The 17,907-nt window shown below is 51.1% G+C and overlaps 2 protein-coding genes across 7 annotated transcripts in view; one reads left to right on the forward strand and one right to left on the reverse strand.

The window, feature by feature from the left end:
* The window catches only part of SPEN (spen family transcriptional repressor), an 89,734-nt gene extending 74,983 nt beyond the window's left edge, over window positions 1–14,751 (forward strand). For all 3 annotated transcript variants that reach the window (XM_020873819.2, XM_020873820.2, XM_070474086.1), the window contains 5 exons: window positions 3,129–11,262; window positions 11,689–12,177; window positions 12,337–12,531; window positions 12,877–13,035; window positions 13,581–14,751. In XM_020873819.2, coding sequence (XP_020729478.2) covers window positions 3,129–11,262; window positions 11,689–12,177; window positions 12,337–12,531; window positions 12,877–13,035; window positions 13,581–13,712 — 9,109 coding nt within the window. In that variant the 3' untranslated portion in view covers window positions 13,713–14,751. The remainder of the gene's footprint in view (window positions 1–3,128; window positions 11,263–11,688; window positions 12,178–12,336; window positions 12,532–12,876; window positions 13,036–13,580) is intronic.
* A 1,282-nt stretch (window positions 14,752–16,033) lies between these two features.
* Window positions 16,034–17,907, reverse strand: part of ZBTB17 (zinc finger and BTB domain containing 17) — an 80,423-nt gene continuing 78,549 nt past the window's right edge. For 3 of the 4 annotated variants that reach the window (XM_070474093.1, XM_020873823.2, XM_070474092.1), the window contains 6 exons: window positions 17,775–17,891; window positions 17,563–17,683; window positions 17,214–17,344; window positions 16,695–16,904; window positions 16,490–16,579; window positions 16,034–16,413 (listed from right to left, as the gene is read on the reverse strand). In XM_070474093.1, coding sequence (XP_070330194.1) covers window positions 16,130–16,413; window positions 16,490–16,579; window positions 16,695–16,904; window positions 17,214–17,344; window positions 17,563–17,683; window positions 17,775–17,891 — 953 coding nt within the window. In that variant the 3' untranslated portion in view covers window positions 16,034–16,129. The remainder of the gene's footprint in view (window positions 16,414–16,489; window positions 16,580–16,694; window positions 16,905–17,213; window positions 17,345–17,562; window positions 17,684–17,774; window positions 17,892–17,907) is intronic. The other variant, XM_020873826.2, reaches the window with a different exon arrangement.

The following is a 17,907-nucleotide window of genomic DNA, read 5'->3' on the forward strand; positions in this document are numbered from 1 at the left end:
ATGCTTTACCTCCTAATGACAGTTCAGCTCAAGAAAGCAAGTGATGACTCATTTTCATAGAGCTCTACAGTTTAAAAGTATTTCTTTTATTCCCTTAAATACAGTGTCAGGGAAATAGGGCTGTGACTCTTGTCATGTGTTACTTACGGTAGGAACTGACAATCAGATGACTTTGCTGATAAGGTCACAGGCTCCTAAGTGATTGGGCTGGAAATAAACCCAGTGCATTTAGTTTACCTGCTAGTGCATTGAGTCTTACAGGTCGCCAAAGTGATTCTCAGCACAAATTTATGGGGTCACATTATGCTTTAGATGAATTTCTCACATACTTATGGTAGTTTGGATATTGTGTAGTCATGGGAACAATGTTCTCTGAAAACCTGACCTTTCAAAGTCCCTCTGGGTCCTGCCAGAGCCTTTTGTACATAGTACTAGTATGCAGTTTTATTGTCTCTTGCTAGAGTTCCTTGGTGGCAGGAAAACTTATTTCTTTTGGTAGAGTACAAAAATCATCATTTATTAAACTGAACAGTGTAGCACTAATGTTTACATATATACCTTTGACTTCTGTAACTTTTTTCTTTCACGTTTTGGACATAGTTTTAGTTTGCTTATTTTAGAAAATACCTGGAAGCCATTTTTAAACCTACTTTTAATGCAAGCAGTAAACTTACAGCCATTCTTGGTGTCTTAACCACTTTGTATTAGAAAGCTTAGGGAATTCCCTGGCAGTCCAGTGGTGAGGACTCTGCACTTTCATTGCCAGGGGCTTGAGTTCAATCCCTAGTCAGGGAACTAAGATCCTGTAAGCCGTGGTATAATCAAAGGTAAAAAGGAAGCTTTATAGTGTGTTCTCCTTTACATATGAAAGTGATGCTTCCTTGGAGTTTGTATTTATGGTGGTAATGAGTTAAGTCAGTCTAATTTTACAAAATGGCTGGCCAATATTGAGGCAAAGAATCTGATTCCTATGGAACTGTAGAAGGATCATCTTGAATTGGTCATCCCTAATAAAATGAAATATCATAGATGTGTCATAAATGATTCTCTTTGAAATGATAAAGTTCAGTATAAATGTATATAATGTGCTATTGATGCTTCCAGTGTTGAATGCTAAGTCTAGATGCTTCATTTGCTATTGAAAATGGGTTAGAACATTGCCCAGTAGCAACTTTGACATACTTTTCTAAGGTTCATTCTTTCAACAAATCTGGGTACCTGCTATGATCCAGCAAGACAAAAAGCTCATGCTTTTAGAGGCTTAGGTTCAAGGTTCATTATGTTTCATTGAGCTGCCGTTAGTAGTACTATGTAGACTGAGTAAGCCATACTTGTTTGAAAGAACAAAAATAGGATGTGAATAAGAGGAAAGGAATTGGCCTCTGTTACAGGTAAATTTCCATTTTATACTCCATACACATTCTTGCATGTAAATTCAATCCTATTTTGCATGCACTGGGTCATGTCACTTTAACTTAAGGAATTTTTTTATAATTAAGGAATTATCTCACACAGTTTGTAATACATAATTTATTAGTTGGCAGGTTGGGGAAAAGTAACAATTACTGAAGGCCAAGTGTGTGCCTTGTATTATGTTAGGAAAGTTTTTACAAAGTTTCATCTTATTTAACCTTCTTGTTTAACTTATTCTTAAATAACATTATCATTTTATAAGTGTAAAGACTGAGCCCAGGGAGACTGGTCCCCAGTTTGTTTTTTTAAACTGAATTGAGGTAGAGGTTTAAGAGGTGGAAAGATTTTAGTTAAATTGTTCATCTGTCTTGTCTTTTTTTTTTTTTTTTCATTTATTTTTATTAGTTGGAGGCTAATTACTTTACAATATTGTAGTGGTTTTTGTCATACATTGACATGAATCAGCCATGGATTTACATGTATTCCCCATCCCGATCCCCCCTCCCACCTCCCTCTCCACCCAATTCCTCTGGGTCTTCCCCGTGCACCAGGCCCGAGCACTTGTCTCATGCATCCAGCCTGGGCTGGTGATCTGTTTCACCCTAGATAATATACATGTTTCAATGCTGTTGTCTCGAAACATCCCACCCTCTCCTTCTCCCACAGAGTCCAAAATTCTGTTCTGTACATCTGTGTCTCTTTTTCTGTTTTGCATATAGGGTTATGGTTACCATCTTTCTAAATTCCATATATATGTGTTAGTATACTGACTGATTCAAATGAATTCTTTTTAATGGCTGAGTAATATTCCATGGTGTATATGTACCACAGTTTCCTTATCCATTCGTCTGCTGATGGGCATCTAGGTTGCTTCCATGTCCTGGCTATTATAAATAGTGCTGTGATGAACATTGGGGTGCACGTGTCTCTTTCAGATCTGGTTTCCTCAGTGTGTATGCCCAGAAGTGGGATTACTGGGTCATTTGGCAGTTCTAATTCCAGTTTTTTAAGAAATCTCCACACTGTTCTCCATAGCGGCTATACTAGTTTGCATTCCCACCAACAGTGTAAGAGGGTTCCCTTTTTTTCATCTGTCTTTTCAAGCAATACATTTGTTTTCCAAGTTGTGGTAAGACTATCTCTTGGCAGCAAAGTAATTAATTTATTTAACCCAGTCTATCTGAAATACTGTTTCAACATGTATTCAATCTGAATAAATTACTGAAGTATATATCTTCTTTAAAAAAAAAAAAGACTAAATCTACCAGATCTAGTCTGTATTTTATACACACCTCAATTTAGACTAGCCAGATTTAAAGCTCTTATAGTAGAGCCACCTGTGGTTTGTAGCTGTGGTATTAGATGGTGAAATTCTAATGATTTGTTCGTTGTTTAGTTGCTGAGTTGTGTCTGACTCTTTGTGACCCCGTGGGTTATAGCCTGTTAGGCTCCTCTGTCTGTGGAATTTCCCAGGCAAGAATACTGGAGTAGATTGCCATTTCCTTCTCCTTCCTTGTTTTGGATGAGGGATCAAATCCATGTCTCTTGTATTGGCAGGTGGGTTCTTTACCACTGAGCCACGAGGGAAGCCCAGTTCTAATGATTAAATAATGGCAAACATTTTTAGAAGCGGGCCTCTGTAATTGCACGTGTATGATTAATGTGTCAGTGACGAGAAAACAGAAAACCAATACATTCTTTTTTGTCTTTGGCAGAGAAGAACGAAGGGGATCTTATGACTATAGCCAAGATCGTACATATTATGAGAATGTCCGTACTCCAGGCACATATCCTGAGGATTCCAGACGGGACTATCCAGCTCGAGGGAGAGAATTTTATTCAGAATGGGAAACTTACCAAGGAGACTACTATGAATCACGATATTATGATGATCCCCGGGAATATAGGGATTATAGAAATGATCCTTATGAACAAGATATTCGGGAATACAGTTACAGACAAAGGGAACGAGAAAGAGAACGTGAAAGATTTGAGTCTGACCGGGACAGAGACCACGAAAGGAGACCAATTGAACGCAGTCAGAGTCCAGTGCACTTGCGCCGCCCTCAGAGTCCTGGAGCATCTCCCTCACAGTCCGAGAGGCTGCCTAGTGATTCCGAGAGGAGGGTTTACAGCCGCTCCTCAGACCGGAGTGGAAGCTGCAGCTCACTTTCCCCTCCAAGATATGATAAACTTGACAAACCTCGTTTGGAACGCTATACAAAAAATGAGAAGACAGATAAAGAACGAACTTTCGATCCTGAGAGAGTGGAAAGAGAGAGACGTTTAATAAGGAAGGAAAAGGTGGAGAAGGACAAAACTGACAAGCAGAAACGAAAAGGAAAAGTTCATTCCCCAAGTTCTCAGTCTTCGGAAACAGACCAAGAAAATGAGAGAGAACAAAGCCCTGAAAAGTTGAGGAGTTCTAATAAACTGAGCAGAGAGAAAGCTGACAAAGAAGGAGTAGCCAAAAACCGCTTGGAACTCATGCCTTGTGTGGTTTTGACTCGAGTGAAAGAAAAAGAGGGGAAGGTTATTGATCACGCCCCTTTGGAAAAGCTGAAAACCAAGCTTGATAATGACGCTGTCAAGTCTTCTGCCTTAGATCAGAAACTTCAGACCTCTCAGACAGAGCCTGCAAAATCTGAGTTGTCTAAACTGGAATCTGTTAGAATGAAAGTGCCAAAGGAAAGGGGGCTTTCAAGTCACATAGAAGTGGTAGATAAGGAAGGCCGGCCTAAACCCAGGAAGCACTTAAAAGCAGAGCAGAGTGCTGACGGGGTTAGTGCTGGGGATCTGGAGAAGCTGGAGGCGAGGAAAAGGCGTTTTGCAGATTCCAATTTGAAAGTAGAAAGGCAGAAATCAGACCTCAAGAAAAGTAGTCCAGAGATGGAAGATGCTCGGGTGCTTTTAAAGAAACAGCCTGACATGTCATCTAGAGATGTCATTCTGCTGAGGGAAGGAGAGTCTGAAAAAAAGCCTATGAGGAAAGAAATTCTTAAAAGAGAATCTAAAAAACTTAAACTAGACAGACTTAATGCTGTTCCCAGCCCCAAAGACTGTCAGGAGCTTGCCAGTATTTCTGTTGGGACTGGCTCAAGGCCCAACTCAGATCTGCAAGCAAGGCTGAGAGAACCAGTAGGTGAATCTGTGGAAAATCAAGAATCCCAGTCAAAAAAACCCACTCCCTCAAAACCACAACTCAAACAGCTGGAGCTATTAGATGATCAAGGACCAGAGAGAGAAGATAATAGGAAAAACTATTGCAGTCTTCGTGATGAACCACTTGAATGTAAATCGGGCCAAGAGAAACCACATTCAGTAAATACTGAAGAAAAAATTGGCATTGATATTGATCACACACAGAGTTACCGAAAACAAATGGAGCAGAGTCGTAGAAAACAGCAGATGGAGATGGAAATAGCCAAGTCTGAGAAGTTTGGCAGTCCTAAAAAAGATGTGGATGAATACGAAAGACGTAGTCTTGTTCACGAGGTAGGCAAACCCCCTCAGGATGTCACCGATGACTCGCCTCCCAGCAAAAAGAAAAGGATGGACCATGTTGATTTTGACATCTGCACCAAGAGAGAAAGGAACTACAGAAGTTCACGCCAGATCAGTGAAGATTCTGAAAGGACTGGTGGTTCTCCCAGTGTCCGGCTTGGTTCCTTCCATGAAGATGATGACCCTATTGGTTCTCCTAGGGTAATGTCCATAAGAGGGTCTCCTAAAGTAGATGACAAAGGCCTCCCCTATTCTCATATAACAGTCAGAGAAGAGTCCTTAAAATTTAATCCTTATGATTCAAGCAGGAGAGAACAGATGGCAGACATGGCTAAAATCAAACTATCTGTCTTGAATCCTGAAGATGAACTAAATCGGTGGGATTCTCACATGAAACACGATGCCAGCAGATTTGATGTGAGTTTCCCAAACAGCATAATTAAGAGAGACAGCCTTCGAAAGAGGTCTGTCCGTGACTTGGAACCTGGTGAGGTACCTTCTGATTCTGATGATGATGGTGAACACAAGTCTCACTCACCTAGAGCCTCTGCATTATTTGAAAGTTCTCGGTTGTCTTTTTTATTGAGGGACAGAGAAGACAAACTACGTGAGAGGGATGAAAGACTCTCCAGTTCTTTAGAAAGGAACAAATTTTATTCTTTTGCATTGGATAAGACAATCACACCGGACACTAAGGCTTTGCTTGAAAGAGCCAAATCCCTTTCTTCCTCGAGAGAAGAAAATTGGTCTTTTCTTGACTGGGACTCCCGATTTGCTAATTTTCGAAACAACAAAGATAAAGAAAAGGTAGACTCTGCTCCAAGACCTATTCCATCCTGGTACATGAAAAAGAAGAAAATCCGGACTGATTCAGAGGGAAAAATGGACGATAAGAAAGATGACCATAAAGAAGAAGAACAGGAAAGGCAAGAATTATTTGCTTCTCGTTTTTTACACAGCTCAATCTTTGAACAAGATTCCAAGCGACTGCAGCATTTAGAGAGGAAAGATGAAGAATCTGACTTCGTTTCCGGCAGGTTGTATGGGAGGCAGACCTCTGATGGACTGAATAACACAACTGACTTGATTCAAGAGCCGGTAGTTCTTTTCCATAGCAGATTCATGGAACTCACACGAATGCAACAGAAAGAAAAAGAAAAAGACCAGAAACCCAAAGAGGTCGAGAAACAGGAAGATACAGAGGATCATCCCAAGACCCCAGAATCTGCTTCTGAGAATAAAGACCCAGAACTGAAAACTCCATCTTCAGTTGGACCTCCTAGTGTCACCGTTGTAGCTCCAGAGTCAGAGAAGACAGCTGGTGAAAAGACTGGAGAGGGGCCTTCGGTGGCAGAAGAGAAGACCACTGAGCCAGCCTCTGTCCCGGAAGAAGCAAAACCTGCAAATACAGATCTGGCTCCCATCACTGTGGAACAGCCTGAGCAAGGAGACTTGCCCCCGGGAGTGGACACCAGGAAAGACACTGCCGAGCCTCCTTCCACTGTTGAAGGAGGCTCATCAGTCGATCAGCTGCCTTATCTGGATGCCAAGCCTCCAACTCCTGGGGCCTCATTTTCCCAGGTAGAGATCAGTGTAGATCCTGAGCCTAACAGCACCCAGACACTTTCAAAACCAACTCAGAAGCCTGAAGAAACTGATGAGCCTCAAGTGGAAAAGCCAGACTTGGCTGCTAACGTTGAACCTAACACAAGTCAAAAAACGGAAGATGTTCCTGAGGTTCCGCCTCCAGCTACTGAAGTTGTAGAGGTTGATCCTCCAGTTGCTGCAAAAGATAAAAAGCCAAACAAAAGTAAACGTTCCAAGACCCCCATTCAGGCAGCCGCGGCAAGTGTCGTGGAAAAGCCTGTCACCAGGAAGAGTGAGAGGATAGACCGGGAAAAGCTCAAGCGGTCCAATTCTCCCCGGGGAGAAGCACAGAAGCTTTTAGAACTGAAGATGGAGGCAGAGAAGATTACAAGGACTGCTTCTAAAAACTCAGCCGTGGACCCCGAACACCCCGAGCCAAGCTTGCCACTTGGCCGAACCAGGCGCCGGAATGTGAGGAGTGTTTACGCAACCATGGGTGACCATGACAGCCGCTCTCCAGTCAAGGAGCCTGTGGAGCAGCCGCGAGTGACCAGGAAGAGACTGGAGCGGGAGCTGCAGGAGGCCGCGGTGGTTCCCACGACCCCTCGGAGGGGAAGGCCTCCAAAGACTCGCCGTCGGGCCGATGAAGATGACGAGACCGAGGCCAAAGAAGTCGAGACGGTCAAACCAGCTGAGGGCTGGAGATCCCCACGATCCCAGAAAGTAGCTGCTGGTGGTCAACAAGGGAAGAGGGGGAGAAATGAACCCAAAGTTGAGCCTGAACGTCCTGAGGCCACCACTGAGGGGAGTCCCCAAGTGAACGTGAGAGAAAATAATACAAAATCCAAGGCTGATAAAGAAGAAGCAACGAGTGAACAGAAACGTGACAAGAAAGAAATTAGCACGGACAGAAATCCGCCCGAAACCCCCCCAGTTGAAGTAGTGGAGAAAAAAGCAGCCCCTGAGAAAAACTCCAAGTCAAAGAGAGGACGATCTCGAAACTGTAGGTCGGCGGTGGACAAATCTGCAAATGTGAAAAACACAGAAGCCACCGTGAGTCCCAGCGTGGCTGTGGGCCCTTCAGAGCTGCCGGTGGAGAAGGAGGCTGGGGTCGTGGCAGTTTCCCCCGAGAAGAGCAAGAGTCCCCAGAGGGAGGGGAGTGTATCCTCGCAGTTGAACAGTGAGCCCGCTGAACCAGACAAGGAACCGGAGAAGGAGGATGTGTCTGCCTCCAAGCAGTCCCCAGAAGCAAATCAGTTAGCCCGGCAGATGGAGCTGGAGCAGGCCGTGGAGAACATCGAGAAGCTCACGGAAACCTCCACACCCGCAGCTTTCAAGGCGGCAGCTCCTGATGCCGCAGAGGGCCTCTCTACAGAGGACAGGGACAAGCCTGCACACCAAGCCAGCGAAACAGAGCTGGCCGCGGCCATCGGGTCCATCATCAATGACATTTCTGGGGAGCCAGAAAACTTCCCTGCACCGCCACCTTACCCTGCAGAATCTCAGACAGATCCGCCACCTCCTGAGGAAGGCATGGAGCCTGAGACCAATGAGGCTGTGTCTGGCATCTTGGAAACAGAGGCTGCTGCTGAATCTTCTAGGCCGCCAGGCAGTGCACCTGACCCCTCAGCAGGCCCAGCAGACAACAAGGAAGCCAGAGGAGACAGCAGCGAAACCTCTCACCCAGTGCCGGGAGCCAAGGGGTCAAAAGAAGCAGAAGTCACTCTTGTTCGGAAAGATAAAGGGCGCCAGAAGACTACTCGATCACGCCGCAAACGGAACACAAACAAGAAAACAGGGGGCACTACAGAGACCCATGTCCCTGAACCCGACCAGGTTCAAAGCAAGAGCCCCGCTTCAAGTGATGGGACGACGGTACAACCCTCAGAAGCTCCACAGGAAGAAAAGCAGGATGACAAGCCCCAGCCCACTGCTCCTGAGTCATGTGCTTCTGACCCAAGCAAGACTCCATCCCGGGAGGATCTGCCTCAAGAAAGCAGCGTGGAGGAAGAGACTCCGACCAGAGCACCTGCGCTCCCAGACCCCGCCCCTCCCTTGCAGCCTGCCCCTGTGCATGATGAGCCTCAAGCCAGATTCAAAGTGCACTCCATCATTGAAAGTGACCCAGTGACCCCGCCCAGTGACTCAAGCATGCCCACCCCACCAATTCCCTCCGTAACGATAGCAAAGCTCCCACTCCCTGTCGCTGCCGGGGGGATCCCACACCAGAGTCCCCCTGCGAAGGTGACAGAGTGGATCACGAGGCAGGAGGAGCCACAGGCGCAGTCCACCCCGTCTCCGGCTCCTCCCCCAGACACCAAGGCCTCTGACATTGACACCAGCTCCAGTACGCTGAGGAAGATCCTCATGGACCCCAAATACGTATCTGCTACGGGTGTCACTTCCACGAGTGTCACAGCTGCCATTGCAGAGCCTGTCAGCGCTGCCCCTTGCCTGCATGAGGCACTGCCCCCTCCAGCTGAATCTAAAAAACCCGTTTTAGAAGAAAAAACAGCAACTTTGGTAACTAACACCTCTGACACACAGGCCTCAGAGGTTCCAGTAGCTGCTGACAAAGAAAAGGTGACTCCAGTCATTGCTCCTAAAATTACTTCTGTCATTAGCCGGATGCCTGTCAGCATTGATTTGGAGAATTCGCAGAAGATAACTCTGGCGAAACCTGCTCCTCAGACCCTGACGGGCCTGGTGAGCGCCCTGACAGGCCTGGTGAATGTCTCCTTGGTCCCAGTGAATGCACTGGCCGGCCCTGTGAATGCCCTGAAAGGCCCTGTGAAGGGCTCAGTGGCCACGCTGAAAGGCTTGGTGAACACTCCTGCTGGCCCCGTTAACGTCCTGAAGGGACCAGTCAATGTCCTGACAGGGCCCGTGAATGTTCTCACCACTCCAGTGAACGCTGCCACCAGTGTAGTGAACGCTGCTACGGGCACAGTGAATGCCACTCCGGGCACAGTGAACACCGCCACGGGTGCAGTGACGGTCACGGCAGGTGCGGTGACTGCTGCCTCTGGGGGTGTGACAGCCACAACAACGGGCGCTGTGACGGTGGCAGGTGCAGTGATCACACCGTCAGCAAAGTGCAAACAGAGATCCAGCAGCAGTGACAACAATCGGTTCCACCCGGGGTCTATGTCTGTGATTGATGATCGCCCAGCAGACACGGGCTCCGGTGCTGGGCTGCGCGTGAACACTTCTGAAGGGGTTGTGCTCCTGAGCTACTCGGGGCAGAAGACTGAAGGGCCCCAGCGGATCAGCGCCAAGATTAGCCAGATCCCCCCAGCAAGTGCGATGGACATTGAATTTCAACAGTCGGTGTCCAAGTCTCAGGTCAAACCCGATTCTGTCACACCGTCTCAGCCTCCGGCCAAAGGCCCTCAAGCTCCTTCAGGCTATGCAAATGTGGCCACCCATTCTACTCTGGTACTGACTGCACAGACATACAACGCATCTCCTGTGATTTCATCGGTGAAGGCCGACCGTCCGTCCTTGGAGAAGCCCGAGCCGATTCACCTGTCTGTGTCCACACCCGTCACCCAGGGTGGCACAGTGAAGGTCCTCACCCAGGGCATAAACACACCCCCGGTGCTGGTTCACAACCAGTTAGTCCTCACCCCAAGCATAGTCACCACTAACAAAAAGCTTGCTGACCCCGTCACCCTCAAAATAGAGACCAAGGTCCTTCAGCCGGCAAACCTGGGCTCCACTCTTACTCCCCACCACCCTCCTGCTCTGCCCAGCAAACTGCCGGGAGAAGTGAACCATGTCACGTCGGGGCCCAGCACCCCGACAGATCGAACGGTGTCCCATCTGGCAGCCACCAAGCCAGATGCGCATTCACCTCGACCCAGTGGGCCCGCTCCAAGCCCGTTCCCACGGGCGTGCCACCCCAGCAGCACCACATCCACTGCGCTGTCCACGAATGCCACGGTCATGCTGGCAGCAGGCATTCCTGTGCCCCAGTTCATCTCCAGCATCCACCCAGAGCAGTCTGTCATCATGCCACCACACAGCATCACCCAGACTGTGTCCCTCAGCCACCTGTCTCAGGGCGAGGTGAGGATGAACACGCCCACGCTGCCCAGCATCACCTACAGCATCCGGCCCGAGACACTCCATTCTCCACGGGCCCCCCTGCAGCCGCAGCAGATAGAAGTCCGGGCCCCGCAGCGCGCCGGCACCCCCCAGCCAGCTGCAGCTGGGGTCCCCGCCCTGGCCTCCCAGCACCCTCCAGAGGAGGAAGTGCACTACCACCTGCCTGTGGCTCGAGCCACAGCCCCCGTGCAGTCGGAGGTGCTGGTCATGCAGTCTGAGTACCGGCTGCACCCATACACCGTGCCCCGGGATGTGAGGATCATGGTGCATCCTCACGTGACGGCCGTCAGCGAGCAGCCCCGGACAGCAGACGGGGTCGGGAAGGTGCCACCAGCCAGCAAGGCCCCTCAGCAGACAGGGAAAGAAGCCACTAAGACGGCAGATGCCAAAGCTGCCCCTGCCCCTGCCTCTCATGGGGAGGCCCGCATCCTCACAGTCACCCCCAGCAACCAGCTCCAGGGCCTGCCTCTGACCCCACCGGTGGTGGTGACCCACGGGGTGCAGATTGTGCACTCAAGCGGGGAGCTCTTCCAGGAGTACCGGTACGGAGACGTCCGCACCTACCACAGCCCGGCCCAGCTCACACACACACAGTTCCCTGCCACGGCCTCCATCGGCCTGCCTTCCCGGACCAAGGCTCCCGCCCAGGTGAGCACGCCCAGTCTGTCTTCTGGTCCAGAGAGTTGGGGGTAGGGGGGTGGCGGGTACCAGTGAGGTCCCTGAAATATGGCGTCCTTTTTGTGGCTTTCAAGAGACGCTTCCTCAACTTCAGAATGAAGGGCTCAGATTACAGCAGAGCCTGGGGACATGAGGGAGCTCACAGTGGGAGCGGGTGGTGTGGCAGCTCTGACCCGAGAGGGTGACAAGGTTTATTCGGGCGACTTTTACCAAAACTGTCAATCCTGAATGCCCAAGAGCAGGGCCGTCTGGTTAAAGCTTCTTCCAGGGGCCTGGCTGCCAGGAGCTGCCCTGCAGGTGACCCACCTGGGGGCCCTTGGCTGCTTGGTTGGGGTCAGGATGCTGTTTGTGCAAAACAGACTGACTCTGTTCCTTTCTCTTCCCACCCAACTCCAGGGCCCCCCTGAAGGTGAGCCCTTACAGCCCACTCAGCCTACTCAGCCCACGCAGCCCCTCCAGCCTGTGCAGTGCGCACAGCCGGCCCAGCCTGCACAGCCCTCCCAGCTCAGCCAGCCTTCAAGCAGCAAGATAACTCCGGTGTCCCAGGAAGCCAAGGGCACCCAGACAGGAGTTGAGCAGCCGCGCCTCCCCAACGTCTCTGCCAACAGGCCGGCTGAGCCTCATACCCAGGTCCAGAGGGCGCAGGCAGAGACGAGCCAGACCTCCTATCCCTCCCCTGTGTGTGTCTCCTTGAAGCCTGACCTCCCGACTCCTCTTCCTGCTCAGGCTGCCCCAAAGCAGCCGCTGTTTGTCCCTACTTCCTCAGGCCCCAGCACCCCTCCAGGACTGGCTCTACCCCATACTGAAGCCCCACCCACCCCCAAACAAGATTCCTCTCCACACTTGACTTCCCAGAGGCCTGTGGATATGGTGCAGCTTCTGAAGGTAAGCCTGGACAGGGCCTCCCCTACCACCTTCCAAGCTTTACATGTGTTCACTGTCCTGAGAGCCCCACTTAAATCAGCACCTGCTCCTCAGGGCCATGACCAGCGTGGCCTCATTCTCCAGCTGTGAGCTCACTGTTCTTTGTTTCCCCGCGAGCAGAAGTACCCCATCGTGTGGCAGGGCCTCCTGGCCCTGAAGAACGACACAGCTGCTGTGCAGCTCCACTTCGTCTCTGGCAACAATGTCCTGGCCCATCGGTCCCTGCCCCTCTCTGAAGGAGGGCCCCCCTTGAGGATTGCCCAGAGGATGCGGCTGGAGGCCTCCCAGCTGGAAGGGGTTGCCCGAAGGATGACGGTAAGGCTCAGGGCCCATGTTAGCCACTGTCCCACCCACAGGAAGGGAGGCCATGGGTGGGCCCCACTGTCTCCCTGGCTTGTTTTGGGGTGCAGTAATGGGATTCTTGGGAGTGGATGATGAAGGGCGTGTTCTGTCTCCACCAGGGGTGTAAAGTTTCTCTAGACCTAGAGATGAGGCTCCTTTTCATTCAACAAGTATATGGATGGACCTCAAGGTCATTTCAGTAGTAGGGTTTTTTGTGGATTTAGAAGCCAAATCCCCTGGGTTGGATAATTGTCTTTTTGGTCTCTGACCTTCTTTTGCGAGGTGGCCTCTGATCACTGACAGCTCCCTCTTCCCCAGGTGGAAACAGATTACTGTCTGCTGCTGGCTCTGCCCTGTGGCCGCGACCAAGAGGACGTCGTAAGCCAAACAGAGTCACTCAAGGCTGCGTTCATCACATATCTGCAGGCCAAGCAGGCGGCAGGGATCATCAATGTTCCCAACCCCGGCTCCAATCAGGTCAGCCCAGCATCCTGCCTTGGCACATGTATGCCTGTGGGGGTGGGGGTTGTGGGTAGTGTTGGTTGGGCAGTTTGACTAACCTGCCAGTGCCAACAACTAGGAGTCCAGGACAGTTTCCCAGAGGAGCTGGACAAAGGGGCATTCTGGATAGAGGAGACCAGCTGGGGATGGGCATGTATGGACAGGACTGCCATTTGCCCATCCAGGAGGTGGTCAGTGGGCAGCTGAGACAACAAAGGTTTTTCTTTAGCTTAACTATTGAAAAGAGGCTCCCAGGGAGGTGGTCAGTTTGTTTGTTTTCTGATACCTAGTTTTCTTCTTTTTTTAAATTTTTTTTCCACTTACTTTTATTAGTTGGAGGCTAATTACCCCTAGTTTTCTTCTGAGTCTCAAGAGACCTTAGCTGGTTGGGAACTTGGCTCAGCCTGGCTCCGTGTGTTGGGCCTTCAGGGCCTCCCAGTTGGGGAGTTTGAGGGAGGAGAGGTAGTGGGTGGGTGACATGAAGCCGGGGGTCCCAGTTCTCTCTCTCGTTCCCACTCCAGCCCGCCTACGTGCTGCAGATCTTCCCGCCCTGCGAGTTCTCTGAGAGTCACCTGTCCCGGCTGGCCCCTGACCTCCTGGCCAGCATCTCCAACATTTCTCCCCACCTCATGATTGTCATTGCCTCTGTGTGAGCCACTGAATGGTCACCACTCAGTGTATTTTCCTGAGGCTCTGCAGCAAAAAATAACACACAGGACAACCCAGCCACGTGGAGGAAGAAGCTGCCGAAGGGGACAGATTCCACTGCCAGACGGCCAGCCTCACCCTCCTGCCCGCCCGCCCGCCCGGCTCAGTCGGACAGACCCCTCTGGGCAGTGGTGCTGCTACTTGTATGTTTACATGACTTTTAGCCCAAGGACAGACCACCAACCGATGGACTTGCAGACACCTTGAGGCTGGGTTTCTCTCTCCTCTTTTTGGAGAAAAGGAACAGGGCAGTGGGATTTTTTTTGTTGTTTTTGTTTTTAAGAAACAAAACAGAACTGCCTTTGCACTAAATTAGTGACTTGGACTTTTGCACAGTGAAGACAGGCTGTGACACTCTGGATGTCTTGGTGTACGTGAACACACATCGCAGACTCACGCAGGACTTCAAACATCTGCTGAAACCTTGGGGTCAAGGAACATTTCATTGAGTTGTTTGGTCCCACTCCTCCCTTCCCCTTGCTCATTTGGATGTCACCTCTCTTAATTCTGCCACCACCATCTTTGATTCACCCAGGATGTACAGTTTACAATCAAAAAGAGCAAACGGAAGGATTTTCTCTCCTAGTGGAATATGCAGAACTTGGGATGTGTGTATATATAAATATATAATATATATAAATATATATAATAATACTGACTTAAAAATCAAATTCCCTGACATACATTTTTTTTAATCTGTGCCAAAAATGTGTTTTCAGAGAAAATCTTATTTTCATACTCAGACTTTGTATTGTCACTCATTTGTATAAGTGCGCTTCGTTATAGCACGGGCCCTGCCCCCACAATTTGGAAGTGTCACACACACAAAAAGACTGTACAAAAAGACTGGCTTCCCTTCTTCCTGTGACCTTGACCTCTCTCCCAACTTCCTAACACTTATTAATTTATGAAACTGTTTTTCTCAGCGCAGTTTTGCTTTGTGTGTCCATTGGATTACAAACTTTATTAAAAAATTACAAAACATGTCAAGTGTGGATGTGATTTTCACTTGGATGGGAGGACCAGGGGTCCTTGGCCTCTAGGAACAGTAAGCCCTCACCCCGTTTGTTTTCAATCCCCTACTAAGTCTGTATATGGAACCCATCTCCTTTCTGCCACTAATCCTCCCCAAGAATCATTTTACCTTGTACAAAAAAATTCTCATCAGACTACGACTTGAGCCACCTTTTCACGGCTGTGGTGGTGACACTTCAGGGTCCCAACTGGTTTCTGGGTAATGTTGAAGGCACTTCAAATTTAATAAAGAATAGAGCCACTGCCCAGTCAAACTCAAAAACATTAAGAAAGCTTTGGGGTCTTGCCTCTTGTCCCTTCCTTCTCTGGATAAGGTGCAGGCTGGCCCTGCAGCAGCTGCCTCCGAACAGCTGGACCCACCACAAGGTGAGTTGGGCAAGGAGGGATGGAACACAAAGACTGGTCTCACTTGCAGTATCCCTACACTCCAAACAGACCTATACTTCCAGTGCCGAATGGTGCCATCTCTGAGTGAGGAATTAAAGCTGTTAGGGACAAGCCATATGGAAAAGCGGCAGATGGCATCTCATGACCCCCTGCTTCTCCATCCCCACTGCTGCACCGCCCACCCCACCCCCACCCCCCCATCAGAGCTCCTGGCCGCTCATTCCTGTCTCTCCAGCCCCTCACCTTAGAGATTCCACTGATTCAGAGCAAGTAAACTGTTTCCAGAAGATGACGCTGGCCTGGCCTTGATCTTGCAGCCAGAGTTACCATGAAGCAAGTGTGCTGCTCTCTGGCTTCCTTAAGCCCAAGAGAACCAGGCCTGTGGCCTGCTTGGTCTGGTGCTCTGCCTACCTTGCTGCTGTGGCTGAATGAGCCCTCAAGCTGGGCCCTGCATGGTTGGATCCTGGATCCTGGTAAGCAGTGTGGCCAAGCCCTTTGGGCCCAGCTCCCAACACCTGAGCAGAGGGCAGCAGGGTCACAGCTGTATTCCACGGCAGAGAGGGAAGGTCCAATCCTCAGGCTGAGCAGGTGAGCGGCCTCCAAAGAGGAGACCAGATGAGGGGATGGGGCTCATGGAGCCGCAGTTTCTCTGGTGTGCTGCCCACACTCAGGCGAAGGAGTCAGCCTCCTTCTAGACAGGTCTCGGGGCTCCCTGCAAAGGGACAGCCTGGCCTTCCCAAGAAGTAGGCTCAGCTGGCTGGTGGCTGGGTGGAGCAGCCCTTCTGTGGCATCAGCTAGAGCTGCCAGCTCCCCGCCCCACCCCCACAGGGAGCTACAGGCAGCATTAGAAAATAATCAAATTTATTCTCTCTAGGGAATGGGGTCACCCTTCTCAGTTCTAGGGTGCCATCCATCCTTAAATAGGAGGAGGGGTGCCTGCTCACTCGGCAGGCGGTGGACATTCAGGGGCGGTGGGGGCTGTCTCTGCCAGAGCAGGCTGCCCATCGGCCCCGTCCCGAGGGCGGAAAACCAGCTCCCCGGCCTGCAGCACCTGCCCGGCCGGCCACGTGCTACCCGGCCCATACTGCTGGTAGAAGTCCGCATCCGTCTGGAACATGACCAGTGCCTGGGCCGTATGGATCCGCACGTGCTGGGCCAAGCTATTGGCGTCCAGGAACTTATCCCCACAGGAATCACAGGCATAGAGGATGTGGGTGTTGGGATCTGTGGGAGGTAGGGGTGCGGTCACGACAGGAAGGGCCCACCACCTTCCCCAAAGGCAGCTCTGCTCCCCTCTCACCTTCTTCCTGCACTTGCTTCACAGCTTTGCTGATCTCGGCTTTAAGGACTTCAGTCTCATCGGCAGTAACTGCGGCCCCTACTGGCACCACTGTGGACGGAATCAGCAAGGCCTAAGACCCATCACCTGCTCCTCTGCGGCTGCCCCAGAGGCAGCCCTGCTGTGACCACCCCCTGCTGCCCTGGGAGCTGAGTGATGTCCGCACCTGTGAGCTGCGTGACAGCTGTTGCTGCCAGTGCCTCGGTGGCCAGCGTGACCATGTCATCGACAGTGACCACACTAACCTCACCGCCCTCCTCTGGCTCCAGGATTTTGATGCCGGCCTTGCCCTGGTGCACAGTCTTCACATGGGAGCGAAGGTTGTCCACCCGATTGAAGCCACGACCACACTTGTCACACAGGTAGGGCTTCTCTCCTGGGGGGGGAGGCAAGGTTCTCTCCTGCCATTGGGGGGAGGGTGCAGGGGGGGAGGACCTCAGTGGCCTCCAGCTTCCCCTGCAGCCCTGTCTTTCCAGCAGGAAATGCTCTGGAGTGGCCACTTAAGGCACAGATGGCCCTTCTAGAAAGTCTGAGGAAGTGGGGCCCTCCTGGGAGTTATACTGCTTTAGAGGCAGCCTGCAGCAAGTGTCAGCTCCCAAGGCTGGGGTGATGGGCGTCTCCCCCCACCCCCATGCACCACCCAGCCTGGGGTCAGGGCCTGGGACAGAGGTGGGCACACACTCACCAGTGTGGATAATGATGTGCTTAGACAGGTCCCCCACGTTCACGAAGGCCTTACTACACACGCTACACTTGTGGGGGCGAATATTATCATGGTGGCGGATATGATTGGCCAACTGGCTGGACTGGACGAATCTGCAGGGCCAGAGGGAGGGGCTTGTACTGAACCTCCCAGGCTAAGACGGGGCTGAGGTGGAAGAGGACTTGGGGACCTGCCCTGGACAGCCGTGTGACCGGCTCCTGACCGGACCGGACAGAGCAGGCTTGTGCTGTCTGACCCTCTCCGCCCACCCAGTGCTGGGACGCCACCATGCCTAGGTGGGAGGTGGAGGGGGAAGGAGGAAGGACAGCACCTCTTGCCACAGCGCTCACAGACGTAGGGCTTCTCCCCAGTGTGCTGGCGCACATGGGCGATGAGAGAGCTGGCCTGGGTGAAGGCTTTGCCGCACATAACGCACTGGCATGGCTTCTCACCTGGGGACGCAAGGCAGGAGCCGGGACAAGATATCAGCACCTCCCTTCCGTCCATGTCCCCACGTCGCCCCAGCGAGGCTCACCCACCCACCCGTGTGAATGCGAACGTGCCGCTGCAGGGCGCCGGGGTCAGCAAACTGCCGCTGGCAGTGAACGCACACGTAGGGTTTCTCCCCGCTGTGGATCCGCAGGTGCCGCTTCAGGTTCCCTGTGTCGAGACCAAG

This window comes from Odocoileus virginianus, chromosome 11 (assembly GCF_023699985.2).
Source record: "Odocoileus virginianus isolate 20LAN1187 ecotype Illinois chromosome 11, Ovbor_1.2, whole genome shotgun sequence".
Taxonomy (NCBI): Eukaryota; Metazoa; Chordata; class Mammalia; order Artiodactyla; family Cervidae; genus Odocoileus; species Odocoileus virginianus.